Source organism: Coregonus clupeaformis, chromosome 34 (genome assembly GCF_020615455.1).
Source record: "Coregonus clupeaformis isolate EN_2021a chromosome 34, ASM2061545v1, whole genome shotgun sequence".
Classification (NCBI taxonomy): domain Eukaryota; kingdom Metazoa; phylum Chordata; class Actinopteri; order Salmoniformes; family Salmonidae; genus Coregonus; species Coregonus clupeaformis.
In genome coordinates this window covers 825788-846160 of record NC_059225.1, presented here as the reverse complement: position 1 = coordinate 846160, position 20373 = coordinate 825788, and the positions used below count along the sequence as shown (strand labels likewise).

Sequence of the window (20373 nt, the reverse complement as noted above, 5' to 3'; positions counted from 1 at the left end):
GGAAATATGATAATGATGGGCCTGGATTTGATGGGACTGTTTTATGATCCACATTGTAAAGGAATAACTATGGTTATTAACACCAACACTGGGGGTTATTTTACACCACAGTCTTAATTTCAATCTTGCAGAGTGCATTTAACTCCTGAATCAACACTAGAAATGTAACAATGAAAAATCACACTTTCCAATTTGCTGTGTAGTGTGTAGACTGATGTGGTTGAGGTCTGCTTTGATTACTGTGTTCTGTTGTTGGAGTCTTTAGGACACATGCGGACGTTCGCATAATGACAATGAATAGGAATGGTGCGTATCTCTCCAAAGGGCACTAATGCTGACGCACGACTTTGACTGCGGTGAAGATGACTTGGAGGCGAATCTCTAATAAGTTGCTCAGAGTCATTCACTGCGGAGCTGAAAGGAGAGATGAAAAGCAGCAACGTGCGTGCGTTGTCACTCCTTTTTCCATCATTTGCTGCCCACGGTGAATAGCAGCGCGGCGCGGCTGCTGCTGCGCACAAACACACAGACCCAGGCGTGCGCTCCCTCCAATCCACACGTTTTCATCTCTATCTCGTTCATTCCGGTTCCAGTGACCGACCAGGGGTGACAGAAAACGGCTCTGTGAACATCACCATTCAGCAATGCATTATAACGAGCATTAGTGGCAGTAGGAGCAATGTGGGGCTGACAGGAGCTATGGTCAAGCTGCTGCGCTAGGCTAGGGGCGAAGAAGGCGGAATGAACACAGAGGTGGCGGGGCTTTCTCTCCTCAGTGAAGTGGATTGTTAAATGTTCCTTTCTCTTCCTTTGACGAACATGCTTTATTTTCAGCTGGTGATCATGGCGGGGACGGTCATGCTGGCATACTACTTCGAGTACACTGACACGTTCAACGTGCACGTCCAAGGGTTCTTCTGCTATGACAATGTCTACGCGAAGCCGTACCTCGGACCAGAGGAGTCCAGCGCGATCCCTCCCGCTCTACTGTATGCGCTCGTGGCAGGGGTCCCTACACTTGTGGTGAGTTTGTCTATATTCACTATTTCTATGATGTGGGTATATTTGAATAGGATCCAGAAGTATGCTGTTAAGATTTTTCAGAAAAAAATCTACCAGAGGTTAACGTTCGATAGCCTAATTTCAGTTACAATTGTTTAATTTGCTTGTCGATTGGAAATGAACTTGCATAATGCAATCGATGAAAATACACTCTGCTTAGAATATAAACACTTGCAGACAGCAATTGATTCCTGTCTCGAGTTGCCATAGCAAGCAATTACTGTAGCTTATACAAGTTGCTTCAGACTGGCATTTCATGTTACTGACCCTCAAGAAACTGTACTCTGTATCTTTAAATCAGGACCATTAATTCATAGAAAAATAAAGGCCTAGATCAAACATGCAAAATAGTTATAAAATCAGTACAAGGCTAAAAGTCTTATATCAGTGGTGGCACAACACACATGTATAGGGGCAATAATACTCTTAAACAGATTTAGGTGCCTATATATGATTAAAGTTTCGCTAGGCTCAACTAAACCAACCTTGGGAGCCATGCAGTCTTTGATGCCAGACAGGCTTCATTACAATGCCCTGCTCTATTTTCTGGTTTCATTAACTAGATTATGTCCTCATTCCATTCAAGCTGTCAACATGCAGCTTCTGCACTCTCTGCAGACAGTAGTGCTGCGCCCCAAATGTCACCCTATTCCCTATATAGTGCACTACTTTCGTTTTGACGAGAGGGCTCAAGTGTAAAGTAGTGCACGGGAATAGGGTGCCATTTCAGACCCAGCCTAGGTCTGTGGTCTATAGAAAGGGTGTTCTAGTCCAGGGGTATTCAACTCTTACAAGGGCCAGAGCCTGCTGGTTTTCTGTTCTACCTGATAATTAATTGCCCCCACCTGGTATCCCAGGTCTAAATCAGTCACTGATTAGAGGGGAACAATGAACAAACACAGTGGAACCGGCTTCTAGGTCTAGAGTTGAGTTTGAGGGTTCTAGTCAATGGGTGATGTAGTTCTAGTGATACATTCTTCTTTAAAAAATGCCACTGACTGTATATTTTCCATTCATAGGTCAGGTTATGGCTATAGTCCAGTTATTTTTATACAGTATGTGCATGCATGGAACTGACTGTACACAGAGTTCTTCCTCTTTTGACACCTGTACCTGACTTTTCTTGTATAGACAAATCACAACACCCACATACTGCATCCCACACACTTCCAGAACAGTCAGGAACCTAATATAGAAACCATAGATAATATAGCAGGCTCTATGACAGAAACTCTCTCCTTCAAAACACTGTAGAATGCAGGCTAATACATCAGCCGTAACAATGATAATTCTGTAGGCTATACTTTACTCTTACCACCCCAGATACTGAGTGAAGGATTGTGTCTCAGGTTAATGATCACAATTTGTAATATATTTAATAACAAGGTTTAATAATGCTTTAGAACATCAACTCAAGTTTCTGTATTTGAAAAGTGTTAAATGAAGATTGATGGTTCTTTCTGCAAGCCAAACCCAATATGGTTTCTGGCCACTGTTCTCCATGCAGGATGACATTCATGCCTCTGCAGATGACAAGCATTTGATGGACAGGATGCCCATAGCGGTCATTCCCTCTAGCCTACAATGCAGCGTTTGTTCCCTATTCCTGAAAGAGGTTATCACTGGCATATTTTAGAGGTTGCTGCTTGTCAGGATTCCCTGTTGGACTGAGTGTAGAGGATCATATGGTTGTAAGTCCTATCTGACTGGCATCTCCAGTCTCCAATGCATTCAGATGCATTGTGCGTTCATTTAAATATTTCAGATCCCATCCACCATTTTTCGATTTGTCTGACATTATTTTTTACACTTTGTTAAGTCGAGGATGGTGTTGAGACATATGATTATTTCAATGTTGTAGTGTAAGTGTGATGCTCATAAACAACATTAAGTTCTTACAGTTCACTAACGTTGAGGTTATCTAAAATATACAATTGTATTATCCCAAAAACTTTTGTTGATATATTCTATGTTGAATATCTAGTCGTTATACGAGAGAGCACTGACCGAATATCGGGTTTTGTGGTAACAGGTACACACACGCGCACTAAACCAACTGAGTGAAAGTGTCTGTAAGATGGATGATGACCTAAACAGAATCACACATTCAGTTCCATCCCAGGCTGGATGAAAACCTCTTTTGGTGCCACGTAGGTGTGTGTGTGTGTGTGTGTGTGTGTGTGTGGTGATCTATTACAAAGCAGTGTTGGCAGAGAAGATACTGCCTCCTTAAAATGTGCTGCTCAGAAATGTCTTATTGGATTTACAGTGGAAGTAAAAGCAGAGCATTCTGATTGGTCGGCAGAAGGTGTACTGAAGTTTAATAGACATGGGGTTGCCTATATATTGTAATTGGTATGTACAGCAGGTAGACACTAAAACTGTAAGTGCTGCAGACTTTCTTGGCACCCTATTCCCTATGCAGTGCACTAGTTTTGACCAGGGACCATTTGGAACATGGACCCTGGTCAAAAACAGTGCACTACAAAGGGATTAGGTTGCCTTTTGGGACTCAGCATAGATTGAGCAGGCCAGTTGCAGTGCGCTGTAGTTGTCATGTCTACCATGCACAATCCTACATACAATATCCCTTTACATTGATCTTTTGAATTAAGAAATTGGTTGACTGCCATTTGGCATAATCAAAACATCCCAGAAATATTAATGTATTTAAAATGATCAATTTGTTTGATAATCGCCAGACATGTAAACCACATTAAGATGTAAATACTCCTATCGTTTAGATTAGAAGTATCAGGTTATAAGTATTTATAAGTATGGTGTGTGTGTGGATCATATATTGGAATGTAACTGTTAAGAGTTTATAATCAATGTTTGATGAATGTCTTTACATGGGATTAGAGAATGTGTGCGTGTTTGGATTAGACAAAAAAAGCATGACAACGAACATAGTGGTTGATTCTAAACAAAAGAAAACAACACATGTATGCGCACACAAACACACACACACACACACAAACACACTGCCATTGTTAGTGCCTAATTTAATGACAGTCAGCGGATAAACTCAGACTCTTTGGTGAATCAAATTAGATTGATTGCAGTTTAGCCAACACTGCATATTGGCGGTTGAAGTCTGGGGTAAGTAAGAAAGTTTCAATCCAATCGTGCATTAGCCTGGAACACTACATTGTGGTACATACTGTAGTACCCATGGTATTAAACAAATGTCTGCAACACTAGACCTGTTGCAGTTCAGTTTTAATTAAAGTTGTACTTGTTCTTCTACTTACTTATCCAGAGGTGTAACACAGTGTAAGAGACTGTATTTCTACAGACACTAATAAATACTGCATTCTCCCTACACTGCAACAGTTTGATCTCAGACGCAGTTTACTCAGAACTTCTCACCACTTGCATGGAAGTAGTGAAAATTGTAGTTAGGCGTTTTAGCAGAGCATAGCTGAGTTGTGGTGAATGTCTTTAAAACAGCGCTCGCTTCTTGACACACCACTTAAAGAGACAGCATGAATAATGCAAGGTAGAGATACAGTCGGCCTTATGCTTATTCCTACCGTCTGATTGCAACATTTAGCAATTTCTGCATAATGGGTTTGAACTTTTTGGGTGGAAAAATGTTTTCTCAAACTCTCAAGGAAAGATTATATGATGTCATTTATTCAAAGAGAGTACTACTGTTCTAGTTGTTGATTTAGCCCACATTGAATGCTTTGAATTCAGCGTATTGGGTATGTAGGGCAATGGTATCTTTTCCTTCCTTCATAGCTCCTAATTTCAGTTTGATGGTGGGTTGATGAGTATCATGGTATGTAGGTTGGCTGTTGGCTACTGAAAATAAATAAATAATTGATCATAATAAATAAATAATTCTCATTTTTCTTCCAAGCCAATCAGTGATTCTGTTCTGCTGCAAGTCCTATTAACCCCTGGGGTTTGGTTGTGGTTAAAAAACCCTTACCGCTCAATCTCAACCGCCATCTTTTATTTATGACCAATATGCAAATCTCCATCTTCATTTAAGAACAAGTGATTAGCATTTCAGGGCACACAATGGTTTAGCTTAGGGTTATGAAATATCATTGTGTGGTGGTGATGTGCTTAAAAAGTCATGAGAGAGAGCGAGAGAGAGATGGGGGGGGCTTAGCCCAAGAGCAAGGAGCAACAACCCCACAGCTAGCTAGCTAACTTTCAAAGGATTAATATTCAGAGTATATATCTTTCCTCATATGAAACACTTCAATAACCCTCACTAATAACCTCCAATGTGATGGGTCTAGCTCATCAAAATGGAATACAGTTGGACTGATGGCTGCCTTGAAGCCTGCCTGCCTGACTGTCTGACTGCCTGACTAACTGACTGCCTGACTGACTGCATGGACAACTTCAAATATCCTTCGTCCAGCCAGTGACTTAGCCTCTCAGTGCCAAACATATTAGGATACAATGGACAAACATATCACACCAGGTTTACTACTTCAGGTCTAGATGAAGACGTATTGAGTCATATTGTCCTCTTAGGCCACCAGAGAGAGGGCTAGTTAAACAAACACCATTTTGCTCTCCTCTCACCCTGGACCTGACAGGCTTTAGAAGTCACAGGGAAACTGGGACAAATGGCCTCAGTCGCTAAGGGAACAGTAGTTGGCATTTAGCGGCTCCTCTCTGTGTGTGTGTGTTAGCGCTGAGAAGGACGTCTGGATGGAGACATGGTTGGCCTGTTAGGCCGTGGCGGTCGCGCTCCCACGTCATGGTGATGCGATGCTAAGTGATGTTACTGGGCCAGGGTAGCAGAGTGACCGTTACCCATCTGCATCTCAGTTCACAGCTGTGTGTGTGTGTGTGTGTGTGTGTATATGTGTGTATATGTGTGTGTGTGTATATGTGTGTATGTGTGTGTGTGTGTTAAACGACATACACCTCTGCATCAGCATGGGGCAATGGTAGTATTGGATTCCACATCACTGTTGGCACGCACACACACACACAGCACAAGGGTCAGTTTGATGGTGTTAAAGACAGTATCGATCAAGGGCCAGGCCTAACACCAACAAGGAAATAAATGCATTCACATCACATCAGCAAAACCTAGAATGCCAGCTGAGCAAAACACCATAAAACAGCATAGTAATGTCAGTGTAAGCAGACACAGACAGCCACACTAACTAGTTAAACTGCTGTCTTCATACTACTTAGATACTGTAACATACTGTAATTGCTCTTGACTGTAATTTAGGCTATAGGCACTGTGGTTATGGAATAAGAAGTGGTATTGTAATTGTGACAGGGTGAGCAATGCAGTTTGTGTCATATCTTAGCATGGAGCCTATTTAACTCAGAGTATTATCAGTAATTGGAGATGAGCTGCTCTCCAACATAATGTCTGGTTTCAGTTCTATCAGCAAGATCAAATGCTATTAACCTGCCTTTTATATGTACTACATACTAAGTTCCCTATATGAATGAAATTGAATGCTTATTTACAAGCCCTTTCCCAACAATGCAGAGTTAAAGAGTAAGAAAAATTAGCAAAAAATTAAAAAGGAAATAGTAACACAGTAAAATAACAATAACGAGACTATACAGTGCCTTCGGAAAGTATTCAGACCCCTTGACTTTTTCCACATTTTGTTACGTTACAGCCTTATTCTGAAATGGATTAAATAAATAAAAATCCTCAGCAATCTACACACAATACCCCATAATGACAAAGCGAAAATTCAACAGAAATTCAGACCCTTTGCTATGAGACTCGAAATTGAGCTCAGGTGCATCCTATTTCCATTGATCATCCTTGAGATGTTTCTACAACTTGATTGGAGTCCACCTGTGGTAAATTCAATTGATTGGACATAATTTGGAAAGGCACACACATGTACAGTGGGGAAAAAAAGTATTTAGTCAGCCACCAATTGTGCAAGTTCTCCCACTTAAAAAGATGAGAGAGGCCTGTAATTTTAATCATAGGTACACGTCAACAATGACAGACAAAATGAGAAAAAACTATCCAGAAAATCACATTGTAGGATTTGTAATGAATTTATTTGCAAATTATGGTGGAAAATAAGTATTTGGTCAATAACAAAAGTTTCTCAATACTTTGTTATATACCCTTTGTTGGCAATGACACAGGTCAAACGTTTTCTGTAAGTCTTCACAAGGTTTTCACACACTGTTGCTGGTATTTTGGCCCATTCATCCATGCAGATCTCCTCTAGAGCAGTGATGTTTTGGGGCTGTCGCTGGGCAACACGGACTTTCAACTCCCTCCAAAGATTTTCTATGGGTTGAAATCTGGAGACTGGCTAGGCCACTCCAGGACCATGAAATGCTTCTTACGAAGCCACTCCTTCGTTGCCCGGGCGGTGTGTTTTGGATCATTGTCATGCTGAAAGACCCAGCCACGTTTCATCTTCAATGCCCTTGCTGATGGAAGGAGGTTTTCACTCAAAATCTCACGATACATGGCCCCATTCATTCTTTCCTTTACGGATCAGTCGTCCTGGTCCCTTTGCAGAAAAAACAGCCCCAAAGCATGATGTTTCACCCCCATGCTTCCAGTAGGTATGGTGTTCTTTGGATGCAACTCAGCATTCTTTGTCCTCCAAACACGACGAGTTGAGTTTTTACCAAAAAGTTATATTTTGGTTTCATCTGACCATATGACATTCTCCCAATCCTCTTCTGGATCATCCAAATGCACTCTAGCAAACTTCAGACGGGGCTGGACATGTACTGGCTTAAGCAGGGGGACACGTCTTGCACTGCAGGACTTGAGTCCCTGGCGGCGTAGTGTGTTACTGATGGTAGGCTTTGTTACTTTGGTCCCAGCTCTCTGCAGGTCATTCACTAGTTCCCCCCGTGTGGTTCTGGGATTTTTGCTCACCGTTCTTGTGATCATTTTGACCCCACGGGGTGAGATCTTGCGTGTAGCCCCAGATCGAGGGAGATTATCAGTGGTCTTGTATGTCTTCCATTTCCTAATAATTGCTCCCACAGTTGATTTCTTCAAACCAAGCTGCTTACCTATTGCAGATTCAGTCTTCCCAGCCTGGTGCAGGTCTACAATTTTGTTTCTGGTGTCCTTTGACAGCTCTTTGGTCTTGGCCATAGTGGAGTTTGGAGTGTGACTGTTTGAGGTTGTGGACAGGTGTCTTTTATACTGATAACAAGTTCAAACAGGTGCCATTAATACAGGTAACGAGTGGAGGACAGAGGAGCCTCTTAAAGAAGAAGTTACAGGTCTGTGAGAGCCAGAAATCTTGCTTGTTTGTAGGTGACCAAATACTTATTTTCCACCATAATTTGCAAATAAATTTATAAAAATCCTACAATGTGATCTTCTGGATATTTTTTTCTCAATTTGTCTGTCATAGTTGACGTGTACCTATGATGAAAATTACAGGCCTCTCTCATCTTTTTAAGTGGGAGAACTTGCACAATTGATGGCTGACTAAATACTTTTTTTCCCCACTGTATATATAAGGTCCAACAGTTGACAGTGCATGTCAGAGCAAAAACCAAGCCATGAGGTTGAAGGAATTGTCCGTAGAGCTCAGAGACAGGATTGTTTCGAGGCACAGATCTGGGGAAGGGTACCAGAAAATGTCTGCAGCATTGAAGGTCCCCAAGAACACAGTGGCCTCCATCATTCTTAAATGGAAGAATCTTCCTAGAGCTGGCCGCCCAGCCAAATTGGGCAATCGGTTGAGAAGGCCCTTGGTCAGGGAGGTAATCAACAACCCGATGGTCACTCTGACAGAGCTCTAGAGTTCCTCTGTGGAGATGGGAGAAACTTCCAGAAGGACAACCATCTCTGCAGCACTCTACCAATCAGGCCTTTGTGGTAGAGTGGCCAGACAGAAGCCACTCTTCAGTAAAAGGCACATGACAGCCCACTTGGAGTTTGCCAAAAGGCACCTAAAGACTCTCAGACCATGAGAAACAAGATTCTCTGGTCTGATGAAACCAAGATTGAACTATTATGCCTGAATGCCAAGCATCACGTCTGGAGGAAACCTGGCACCATCCCTAAGTTGAAGCATGGTGGTGGCAGCGTCATGCTGTGGGGAGGTTTTTCAGCAGCAGGGACTGGGAGACTAGTCAGGATCGAGGCAATGATGAATGGAGCAAAGTACAGAGATGAAAACCTGCTCCAGAGCGCTCAGGACCTCAGGCTGGGACAAAGGTTTACCTTCCAACAGGACAACGACCCTAAGCACACAGCCAAGACAACGCAGGAGTGGCTTCGGGACTAGTCTCTGAATGTCCTTGAGTGGCCCAGCCAGAGCCCGGACTTAAACCCAATCTAACATCTCTGGAGAGACCTGTAAATAGCTGTGCAGCAATGCTCCCCATCCAACCTGACAGAGCTTGAGAGGATCTGCAGAGAAGAATGGGAGAAACTCCCATTGTAGCGTCATACCCAAGAAGACTTGATGCTGTAATTGCTGCCAAAGGCACTTCAACATAGTACTGAGTAAAGGGTCTGATTACTTATGTAAATGTGATGTTTCAGTTTTGTATTTTTAATACATTTGCAAAAATTCTGAAACACTATTTTTGCTTTGTCATTATGGGGTATTGTGTGTAGATTGATGTGGAAAATAAACAATATAATCAATTTTAGAATAAGTAATGTAACAAAATGTTGAAAAAGTCAAGGGGTCTGAATACTTTCTGAAGGCACTGTATACAAGGAGTACCGGTACAGAGTAATGTGCAGGGGTACAAGGTAGTTGAGGTAATTGAGGTAATATGTACGTGTAGGTAGGGGTAAAAGTGACCAGGCAATCAGGATAGATAATAGCAGTAGCAGCAGCATATTTGAAGAGTGTGAAAGAGTGTCTATGTGTGAGTGTGTGTGTGGCGTCAATATGCATGTGTGTTTTGTGTGTGTTAGCGCATGAATTGTGTGTGTATGTGTGTGTGTTGGAGTGTCAGTGTAGTAGGTGTTATGGTGTGGGTAGAGTCCAGTGAGTGTGCATAGAGACGGTGCAAGAGAGCAAATAAAAAGGGGGTCAATGCAAATAGTCAGGGTAGCCCTCTGTAGTGCCTTACGGTCGAGTGCCAAGCAGTTGCCATACCAAGCGGTGATGCAGCCAGTCAAGATGCTCTCAATGGTGCAGCTGTAGAACTTTTTAAGGATCTGAGGGCCCATGCCAAATATTTTCAGCCTCCTGAACCATGATAGGTTCTTAGTGATTTGGACACCGGGGAACTTTCAGCTCTCGACCCGCTCCACTACAGCCCTGTCGATGTGAATGGGGGCGTGCTCGGCCCTCCGTTTCCTGAAGTCCACGATCAGCTCCTTGGTCTTGCTGACACTGATGGAGAAATTGTTGTCCTTGCACCACACTGCCAGGTCTCTGACCTCCTCCCTATAGGCTGTCTCATCGCCGTCGGTGATCAGGCCTACCACTGTCGTGTCATCAGAAAACGTAATGATGGTGTTGGAGTCGTGCGCATCAATGCAGTCGTGGGTGAACAGGGAGTACAGGAGCGGACTAAGCACGCACCCCTGAGGGGCCCCCGTGTTGAGGGTCAGCAGGGCGGATGTGTTGTTGCCTACCCTCACCACCTGGGGTGTCCCGTCAGGAAGTCCAGGATCCAGTTGCAAAGGTAGGTGTTCAGTCCCAGGGTCCTTAGCTTAGTGATGAGCTTGGAGGGAACTATAGTGTTGAACGCTGAGCTGTAGTCAATGAACAGCATTCTTACTTAGGTGTTCCTTTTGTCCAGGTGGGAAAGGGCAGTGTGGAGTGCAATAGAGATTGCGTCATCTGTAGATCAGTTGGGGCGGTATGCGAATTGGAGTGGATCCAGGGTGTCTGTGATGATGGTGTTGATGTGAGCCATGACCAGCCTTTCAAATAATTTCATGGCTACAGATGTGAGTGCTACGGACGATAGTTATGTAGACAAGTTACCTTGGCGTTCTTGGGTACAGGGACTATGGTGATCTGCTTGAAACATGTAAGTATTAGAGAGAGAGTCAGAGAGAGGTTGAAAATATCAGTGAAGACACTTGTCAGCTGGTCAGCTCATGCTCTGAGTACGTGTCCTGGTAATCTGTTTGGCCCTGTGGCCTTGTGAATGTTAACCTGTTTAAAGGTCTTACTCACATCGGCTACGGAGAGTGTGATCACACAGCTGGTGCTCTCATGCATGGTTCAGTGTTGCTAGCCTTGAAGCGTGCATAGAAGGCATTTAGCTTGACTGGTAGGATCGACTGGGCTCGTGCCTGGGTTTTCCTTTGTAATCCATGATAGTTTGCAAGCCCTGCCACATCCGATGAGCGTCAGAGCCGGTGTAGTAGGATTCGATCTTAGTCCTGTATTGACGCTTTGCCTGTTTGATGTTCTGTCTGAGGGCATAGTAGGATTTCTTACAAGCGTCAGGATTAGTGTCCCGCTCCTTGAAAGCGGCAAATCTTGCCATTAACTCAGTATGGATGTTACTTGTAATCCATGGCTTCTGGTCGGGATATGTACATACGGTCGTCGTCAATGCCCTTATTAATGAAGCCGGTGACTGATGTGGTAAACTCCTCAACGCCATCGGATGAATCCTCAAACATATTCCAGTCTGTGCCAGCAAAACAGTCCTGTAGCTTAGCATCTGCTTCATCGAACCACTTCTGGTACTGGTACTTCCTGTTTGAGTTTTTTCTTGTAAGCAGGAATCAGGAGGATAGAGTTATGGTCAGATTTTCCAAATGGAGGGTGAGGGAGAGCTTTGTATGCATCTCTGTGTGTGGAGTAAAGGTGATCTAGAGTTTTTTCGCCTCTAGTTGCACAGGTGACATGCTGGTAGAAATGAGTTAAGACAGATTTCAGTTTTCCTGCATTAAAATCCCTGCCCACTAGGAGCGCTGCCTCTGGGTGAGCATTTTCTTATTTGCTTATGGCCCTATACAGCTGGTTGAGTGCGGTCTTAGTGCCAGCATCGGTTTGTGGTGGTAAGTAGACAGCTACGAAAAATATAGATGAAAACTCTCTTGGTAAATAGTGTGGTCTACAGCAGTGGTCATCAACCTTTTCTGAGTCAAGATCACTTTCACAGTCATAATCAAGCCGAGATCTACCGCTCAGATTTGTTTTAAACATTACTTAAAAAATGTAACATTAACCTAATAAAAACAGTTCTGTAGGAAAGAGGTTTGTGCAGTAGGCCTAATGCATTATCACAGCATATTGTCTAAATGCCTGGCTTGACAATATTGTTCTTCACAGGCCATATTATGTTTCAAAACTCAAGCTTTGGTAACAAAATAGATCAGTTGGTGTAGCACTTCCGAGACACAGCTGAGCATAAATTGAAATAATTAGCAAATCATTTGCTTTTTATTTTACTGGACTGATGGTACCTGCATCTGATGGTCACAGTGCTTTCTAGACAACTAGCAACTCCATTTTAAGCCCACTTTGAAAAAGTCAAGGGACGTGAATACTTTCTGAAGTGACTGTATATCCTACAGTGGCGGCTCCTGAAAAAATTCTCAGGAGGGGCAATTTTTCTGATGATTTAGGTGACCTACACACATTTAAAAAAAGATATGTCCAGCAACAACATGAAGACAGGGGGCAGCATATAAGTCAATACCAGAAGCATTTATTGACTGATCTCAAAAGTGTTGGCTTACCAGGGTTGGTGGAGCCCTCAGTTTCATCTTTGCCTCGTAAAGCTAACTCAAACACTCCGCAAAACTTCACACACTGGATTAGCCGGCTGAGGATGTGCGGTTCTTGCTAATGTCGTAGTAAATATATTTGTTATAGTGAATATGGAATATGATATGTTGAGTAAAATGTTGTGCTAAGATCTATTTAGGTCAGGAGCTGGTTATAAGTTCTGTTCCTATCCAATAACAATGGACAAAAGGGTCCTATCTTGTCAGCCTTGTCAGCAGGTGGCCAAGGACAACACCCACGCCATAGGCCTCTCAGTTCTTCCAACTCACGAGTTCTTGCTCTGAGGACACACACACACACAAACACACACACACACACATCATCACTGTTAAACACACACACACACACACACATCATCACTGTTAAACACACACACACACACACAGAGCCAATGCAACAGTGACAGTAGCCTGCAGGGGACCTCGCCCAACTCATCAGGACCAATCAGAAGATCAGAACTACTAGATTGAACCTACTTCATTTATTGCATAAAATGTCTGCACACAATGTTTCGGGGCTCTCTTCAGATAATAATAATAATAATAATAATAATAATAATAATATGCCATTTAGCAGACGCTTTTATCCAAAGCGACTTACAGTCATGCGTGCATACATTTTTGTGTATGGGTGGTCCCGGGGATCGAACCCACTACCTTGCGTTACAAGCACCATGCTCTACCAGCTGAGCTACAGAAAGTGGATACTCATGGATGCGCATTGCAATTGTAAAATGTCAACACAATTGGAGACACCACGTCATTTTTGGAGACATGTTATTGACAGTAAACTATTGTAGATGCGACTGCTAACTAAATAAAACATTTTAGCTGGCTAGCTAATCATCTTAGCTAAATGTGGGGCAAACAATTCAGTTATTTACCGTTAATTTGAGGGATTGGGGTGAAAGAAATCGAGTTACATAGTGATACTTTACGATATACTGTATTGACAATATCGCAATATTTTAGCGCTAGTTGGCTGTACCTGCACCAAAACACCATTATTGTTCCTTCATAGCTTGTTCTCAATCTTTTCACATTGGGAGCAAATTTGTTTTCAGCACTTTTATTTCATGACTGATCAAAACTCGTTCTCATGGCTTTCTGATCCCTCTGCAACAGACATATGGTGCGCAATAAAATCACAGTATCGAATCGCAATATGTATAGAATCATGAGACTCGCAATGCTGATGCATATATCTTATCGTGAGGTTCCTGGCAATTCCCAGCCCAAGTTCATTTGCCACAACAAATCTCTTCGCTAGCAAACGCGATGTCTTCTCCAAAACGGCAATGTGTCTCCAGCAATGTTTACTTTTTTTGACGTTCTATGGCATCTCCACTTTCCAAGCATATATGACCACATGTAATATTTTGGTAAGTGATGCAAATAGTGAACTATGTAGGGCCAGGATGTAAAATATATGTAGCTGCAGCAATTTCTCTTATCTGATATGGTAAGTAATGGGGCTTAATTTATAGCTCCCTAAGAGTTTGACGAACGGGTCCGTGAACGCGATTCCAGATATATTTACCTCTGAATAAACTGCCTTTATTACACCATATCCACATCCAGTAAACTTGTGATTATCAACACTAACCTCATCGTTGTGGCGGGCGGACAGCTAGCCTGTATCCTCGTCATCCAGTTGAGTGAGTGGCAATGTCTTTTTTCGTTCGTACCAATTTTTGGAAAATCCTCGGGTGTAGGACTTTCCGCCTTTAGTAGAAACCTGTTGAATTATTAAATTTGGTCTGGGAGGTCCTAATTGTTTCGTTGCCAATTTATCTCCATTTGTTCGCGACAAAAAGGAACTTCTTTCAAACAATCCACTCTTTTCTCAGTTACGTTCATGGTTACGTAACGTATGACGAAAGCCGTAAGTGCAAGCCCACAGACACCCATTGAGATTGTATTGAAGGCTCTGAAATTTGAAAAAAATAGATTTTACATGGGAGTCTATTACAGACTTCTGGGCGATTTTCAACTTGACTGAAATCGCCCAAAAGGGGGTGGAGCCATTTGAAGCACGACTTTAGCCTGATTCGACATTTAGTGGCAGTGTGGCACTGTGGCAGATCAGACGTATAGATTACAACACTGATAACTACTGTTGCCGTGATATAATTGATTAGAAAAAAAATCCCTTCCTTTTCCCGTTTGGCAGTGCGTCGCCCATATCGCCCTATTGAACAGGCCGCCCCTGATATCCTATATACATATTGTATGGATGGTAATTACGTCCTTTGCATTGACGTTGTGGTAGTTATAATGCAGCTTTACATGTCCATCTAATCTTGTTATGTTATTCCTCTGTTGGTATGGAATAAAGACTCTTGAACAGGACAATAAGTACAGTCATGGCCAAAAATATTGGCACCCTTGCACTTTTTTCAAGTAACTCACAATTTTCCCTAAAAATAAGTTGAAATTGACCAAAGTATTTAATATTAATAATATTACAGAACCTTTGTTTTGATTCAGAAGTTAATATATCAATTTAAATCAGAAAACAAACAGAAATGGCATTAACAAAATTGTTAACACCCTAGAATTAATATTTGGTAGCCCAGCCTTTGGTCAAAATAATTGCAATCAAGCGCTTCCTATAGCCATCGATGAGCTTCCTGCACCTCTGTACTGGCAGTTTAGCCCACTCTTCTTGTGCAAACTGCTCCAGTTCTCACATATTTGAAGGGTGCCTTCTCCCAACTGCTTTTTTCAGATCTCTCCACAAGTTTTCAATGGGATTTAGATATAGAGTCATTGCTGGCCACTAATTTGGTCACATCTGTCCACAGGACATTCTCCCAGAAGGATTTTGGCATATTCAGGTGTGTTTTGCCAAATTGCAGTAGGGCTTTATTATGTCTCTCTCTCAGCAGTGGGGTCCTCCTGGGTCTCCTACAATATAACCCTCTTTTATTGAGTAGGCGAAGGATGGTGCGAGTTGAAACTGTCATACCTTGTGTCTGAAGGTCAGCTTGAATCTGTTTGGCAGTTGATTCGGGTGCTTTCTCCACCATTCGAACCATCCTTCGCTGCAATCTTCCGTTAAGTTTTCTCTTACGGCCACGTCCAGGGTGGTTGGCGACAGTGGCATGGTGCTTACATTTCTTGATAACATTACGTATGGTGGAAACAGGAACATCAAGGTCTCTGGAAATTGACTTGTAGCCTTGAGATTGTCCATGCTTGGCTACAATCTTGTGTCTGACCTCCTCAGATAATTCTCTGTTTTACTTTCTTTTCTCCATGCTCATGGTGGCACACACAGTGACACAAAACAGGAGAATTAGTCCTTTTCTCTAGTCAAACTGGTTGAATGAGTGATTTTTATATTGCAGCCACCTGCAACTCACCATAGGTGAGTTCAATTCCAAAGTAAAGGAGAATCACCTGCTTGAAATCAAATAATTTTTAACTACTTCTAGAAGGTGCCAATAATATTATCCGGGCCATTTTAGGATTTCTTTGCGGAATAAGCTAACATTTAGTAAATTATTCCGATTTTTTTGTTTTGTTCAACTGCAAACCAAAGACATACAGTGGGGAAAAAAGTATTTAGTCAGCCACCAATTGTGCAAGTTCTCCCACTTAAAAAGATGAGAGAGGCCTGTAATTTTCATCATAGGTACATGTCAACTATGACAGACAAATTGAGAAAATAAGTATTTGGTCACCTACAAACAAGCAAGATTTCTGGCTCTCACAGACCTGTAACTTATTTTTTAAGAGGCTCCTCTGTCCTCCACTCGTTACCTGTATTAATGGCACCTGTTTGAACTTGTTATCAGTATAAAAGACACCTGTCCACAACCTCAAACAGTCACACTCCAAACTCCACTATGGCCAAGACCAAAGAGCTGTCAAAGGACACCAGAAACAAAATTGTAGACCTGCACCAGGCTGGGAAGACTGAATCTGCAATAGGTAAGCAGCTTGGTTTGAAGAAATCAACTGTGGGAGCAATTATTAGGAAATGGAAGACATACAAGACCACTGATAATCTCCCTCGATCTGGGGCTCCACGCAAGATCTCACCCCGTGGGGTCAAAATGATCACAAGAACGGTGAGCAAAAATCCCAGAACCACACGGGGGGACCTAGTGAATGACCTGCAGAGAGCTGGGACCAAAGTAACAAAGCCTACCATCAGTAACACACTACGCCGCCAGGGACTCAAATCCTGCAGTGGCAGACGTGTCCCCCTGCTTAAGCCATTACATGTCCAGGCCCGTCTGAAGTTTGCTAGAGTGCATTTGGATGATCCAGAAGAGGATTGGGAGAATGTCATATGGTCAGATGAAACCAAAATAGAACTTTTTGGTAAAAACTCAACTTGTCGTGTTTGGAGGACAAAGAATGCTGAGTTGCATCCAAAGAACACCATACCTACTGTGAAGCATGGGGGAGGAAATATCATGCTTTGGGGCTGTTTTTCTGCAAAGGGACCAGGACGACTGATCCGTGTAAAGGAAAGAATGAATGGGGCCATGTATCGTGAGATTTTGAGTGAAAACCTCCTTCCATCAGCAAGGGCATTGAAGATGAAACGTGGCTGGGTCTTTCAGCATGACAATGATCCCAAACACACCGCCTGGGCAACGAAGGAGTGTGTCACGCCCTGGCTCTGGGGACACTGTTATGTTGAGCCAGGGTGTGTAGTTCTATGTTTGTATTTTCTATGTTGGCCTGAGTGACTCCCAATCAGTGTCAGCTGGGGCTGGTTGTCTCTGATTGGGAGCCATATTTAAACTGTGTCTTTCCCTTTGTGGTTGTGGGTTTTGTTCGTATTTGGTTGTGTAAACCGTAGACATCACGTTTTTCGTCTGTTGTTTTGATCGTGTGATCATTCATTAAATAAATATGTTCACCCTCACGCTGCGCCTTGGTCCTCCTTAGACGACCGTGACAGAGTGGCTTCGTAAGAAGCATTTCAAGGTCCTGGAGTGGCCTAGCCAGTCTCCAGATCTCAACCCCATAGAAAATCTTTGGAGGGAGTTGAAAGTCTGTGTTGCCCAGCGACAGCCCCAAAACATCACTGCTCTAGAGGAGATCTGCATGGAGGAATGGGCCAAAATACCAGCAACAGTGTGTGAAAACCTTGTGAAGACTTACAGAAAACGTTTGACCTGTGTCATTGCCAACAAAGGGCTATATAACAAAGTATTGAGAAACTTTTGTTATTGACCAAATACTTATTTTCCACCATCATTTGCAAATAAATTCATTAAAAATCCTACAATGTGATTTTCTGGAGAAAAAAAATCTCATTTTGTCTGTCATAGTTGACCTGTACCTATGATGAAAATTACAGGCCTCTCTCATCTTTCTAAGTGGGAGAACTTGCACAATTGGTGGCTGACTAAATACTTTTTTTCCCCACTGTACATATGTGGATACCAAAATATATTGTAATTTCCACAGAAATTGTGCAATATTCGAAAAAAGTGCAATGGTGCCTATGAAGTAGCTATGCTGCTGTACTATAGTATTTAATATCCTCATTAATCAGATTCTTTACTATACACCCTTAAAAATATATTTCGAAGCCAACAAAATAAACATGAGACCGTGAAGCACATAGAGAATGTTGATGAAGTGGCATAGTTTGCCTGGAGAGCAGCACAATGTGTGTAACCTAGATGTAACCGATTCCTATAGTGTTGGGCCTCAGCAAGGCCCTGGGCTGTTCTGTTCCACTGAGAGGAGGAGCAGGAGGAGATGGAAGGCTCTTTATCACTGTATCCTCAACTAGGATCTGATACAGCAGACCTTAGCTTTTTCCTCCTCTCTCTCTCTCTCTCTCTCTCTCTCTCTCTCTCTCTCTCTCTCTCTCTCTCTCTCTCTCTCTCTCTCTCTCTCTCTCTCTCTCTCTCTCTCTCTCTCTCTCTCTCTCTCTCTCTCTCTCTCTCTCAATTCAATTTCAATTCAATTTAAGGGCCTTTATTGGCATGGAAAACATATGTTTACATTGCCAAAGCAAGTGATATAAATAATAAACAAAAGTTAAATAATCAATAAAAAATTAACTGTACATTACACTCACAAAGTTCCAAAAGAATGAATACATTTCAAATGTCATATTGTGGCTATATAGAGTGTTGTAATGATGTGCAAATAGTTAAAGTACAAAAGGGAAAATAATTCAACATTAAATATAGGTTGTTTTTACAATGGTGTTTGTTCTTCTTGTTTTTTCATGATTTGGTTGGGTCTAATTGTGTTGCTGTCCTGGGGATCTGTGGGGTCTGTTTGTGTTTGTGAATAGAGCCCCAGGACCAGCTTGCATAGGGGACTCTTCTCCAGGTTCATTTCTCTGTAGGTGATGGCTTTGTTATGGAAGGTTTGGGAATCGCTTCCTTTTAGGTGGCTGTAGAATTTAACAGCTCTTTTCTAGATTTAGATAATTAGCGGGTATTAGCCTAATTCTGCTCTGCATGCATTATTTTGTGTTTTACGTTGTACACTGAGGATATATTTGCAGAATTCTGCATGCAGAGTCTCAATGTGGTCCTCTGTAGCTCAATTGGTAGAGCATGGTGCTTGTAACGCCAGGGTAGTGGGTTCGATCCCCGGGACCACCCATACGTAAAAATGTATGCACACATGACTGTAAGTCGTTTGGATAAAAGTGTCTGCTAAGTAGCATATTATAATTTGGTGTTTGTCCCATTTTGTGAATTCTTGGTTGGTGAGCAGACCTCATACAGTGAGGGAAAAAAGTATTTGATCCCCTGATGATTTTGTACGTTTGCCCACTGACAAAGAAATGATCAGTCTATAATTTTAATGGTAGGTTTATTTGAACAGTGAGAGACAGAATAACAACAAAAAAATCCAGAAAAACACATGTCAAAAATGTTATAAATTGATTTGCATTTTAATGAGGGAAATAAGTATTTGACCCCCTCTCAATCAGAAAGATTTCTGGCTCCCAGGTGTCTTTTATACAGGTAACGAGCTGAGATTAGGAGCACACTCTTAAATGGAGTGCTCCTAATCTCAGCTTGTTACCTGTATAAAAGACACCTGTCCACAGAAGCAATCAATCAATCAGATTCCAAACTCTCCACCATGGTCAAGATCAAAGAGCTCTCCAAGGATGTCAGGGACAAGATTGTAGACCTACACAAGGCTGGAATGGGCTACAAGACCATCGCCAAGCAGCTTGGTGAGAAGGTGCCAACAGTTGGTGTGATTATTCGCAAATGGAAGAAAGACAAAAGTACTGTCAATCTCCCTCGGCCTGGGGCTCCATGCAAGATCTCACCTCGTGGAGTTGCAATGATCATGAGAACGGTGAGGAATCAGCCCAGAACTACACGGGAGGATCTCGTCAATGATCTCAAGGCAGCTGGGACCATAGTCACCAAGAATACAATTGGTAACACACTACGCCGTGAAGGACTGAAATCCTGCAGCGCCCGCAAGGTCCCCCTGCTCAAGAAAGCACATATACAGGGCCATCTGAAGTTTGCCAATGAACATCTGAATGATTCAGAGGAGAACTGGGTGAAAGTGTTGTGGTCAGATGAGACCAAAATGGAGCTCTTTGGCATCAACTCAACTCTCCGTGTTTGGAGGAGGAGGAATGCTGCCTATGACCCCAAGAACACCATCCCCACCGTCAA

General features: G+C 42.5%; 1 protein-coding gene across 2 annotated transcripts in view; it reads left to right on the top strand.

Moving 5' to 3' along the window:
- The window catches only part of plppr5b (phospholipid phosphatase related 5b), a 137855-nt gene that overhangs the window by 52627 nt on the left and 64855 nt on the right, over positions 1-20373 (top strand). The window contains exon 3 of one of the 2 annotated variants that reach the window (XM_041861885.2): positions 835-1023. In XM_041861885.2, the coding sequence (XP_041717819.1) occupies positions 835-1023 (189 nt within the window). Of the gene's footprint in view, positions 1-524; positions 1024-20373 lie in introns of those variants that run through there. The other variant, XM_041861886.2, reaches the window with a different exon arrangement.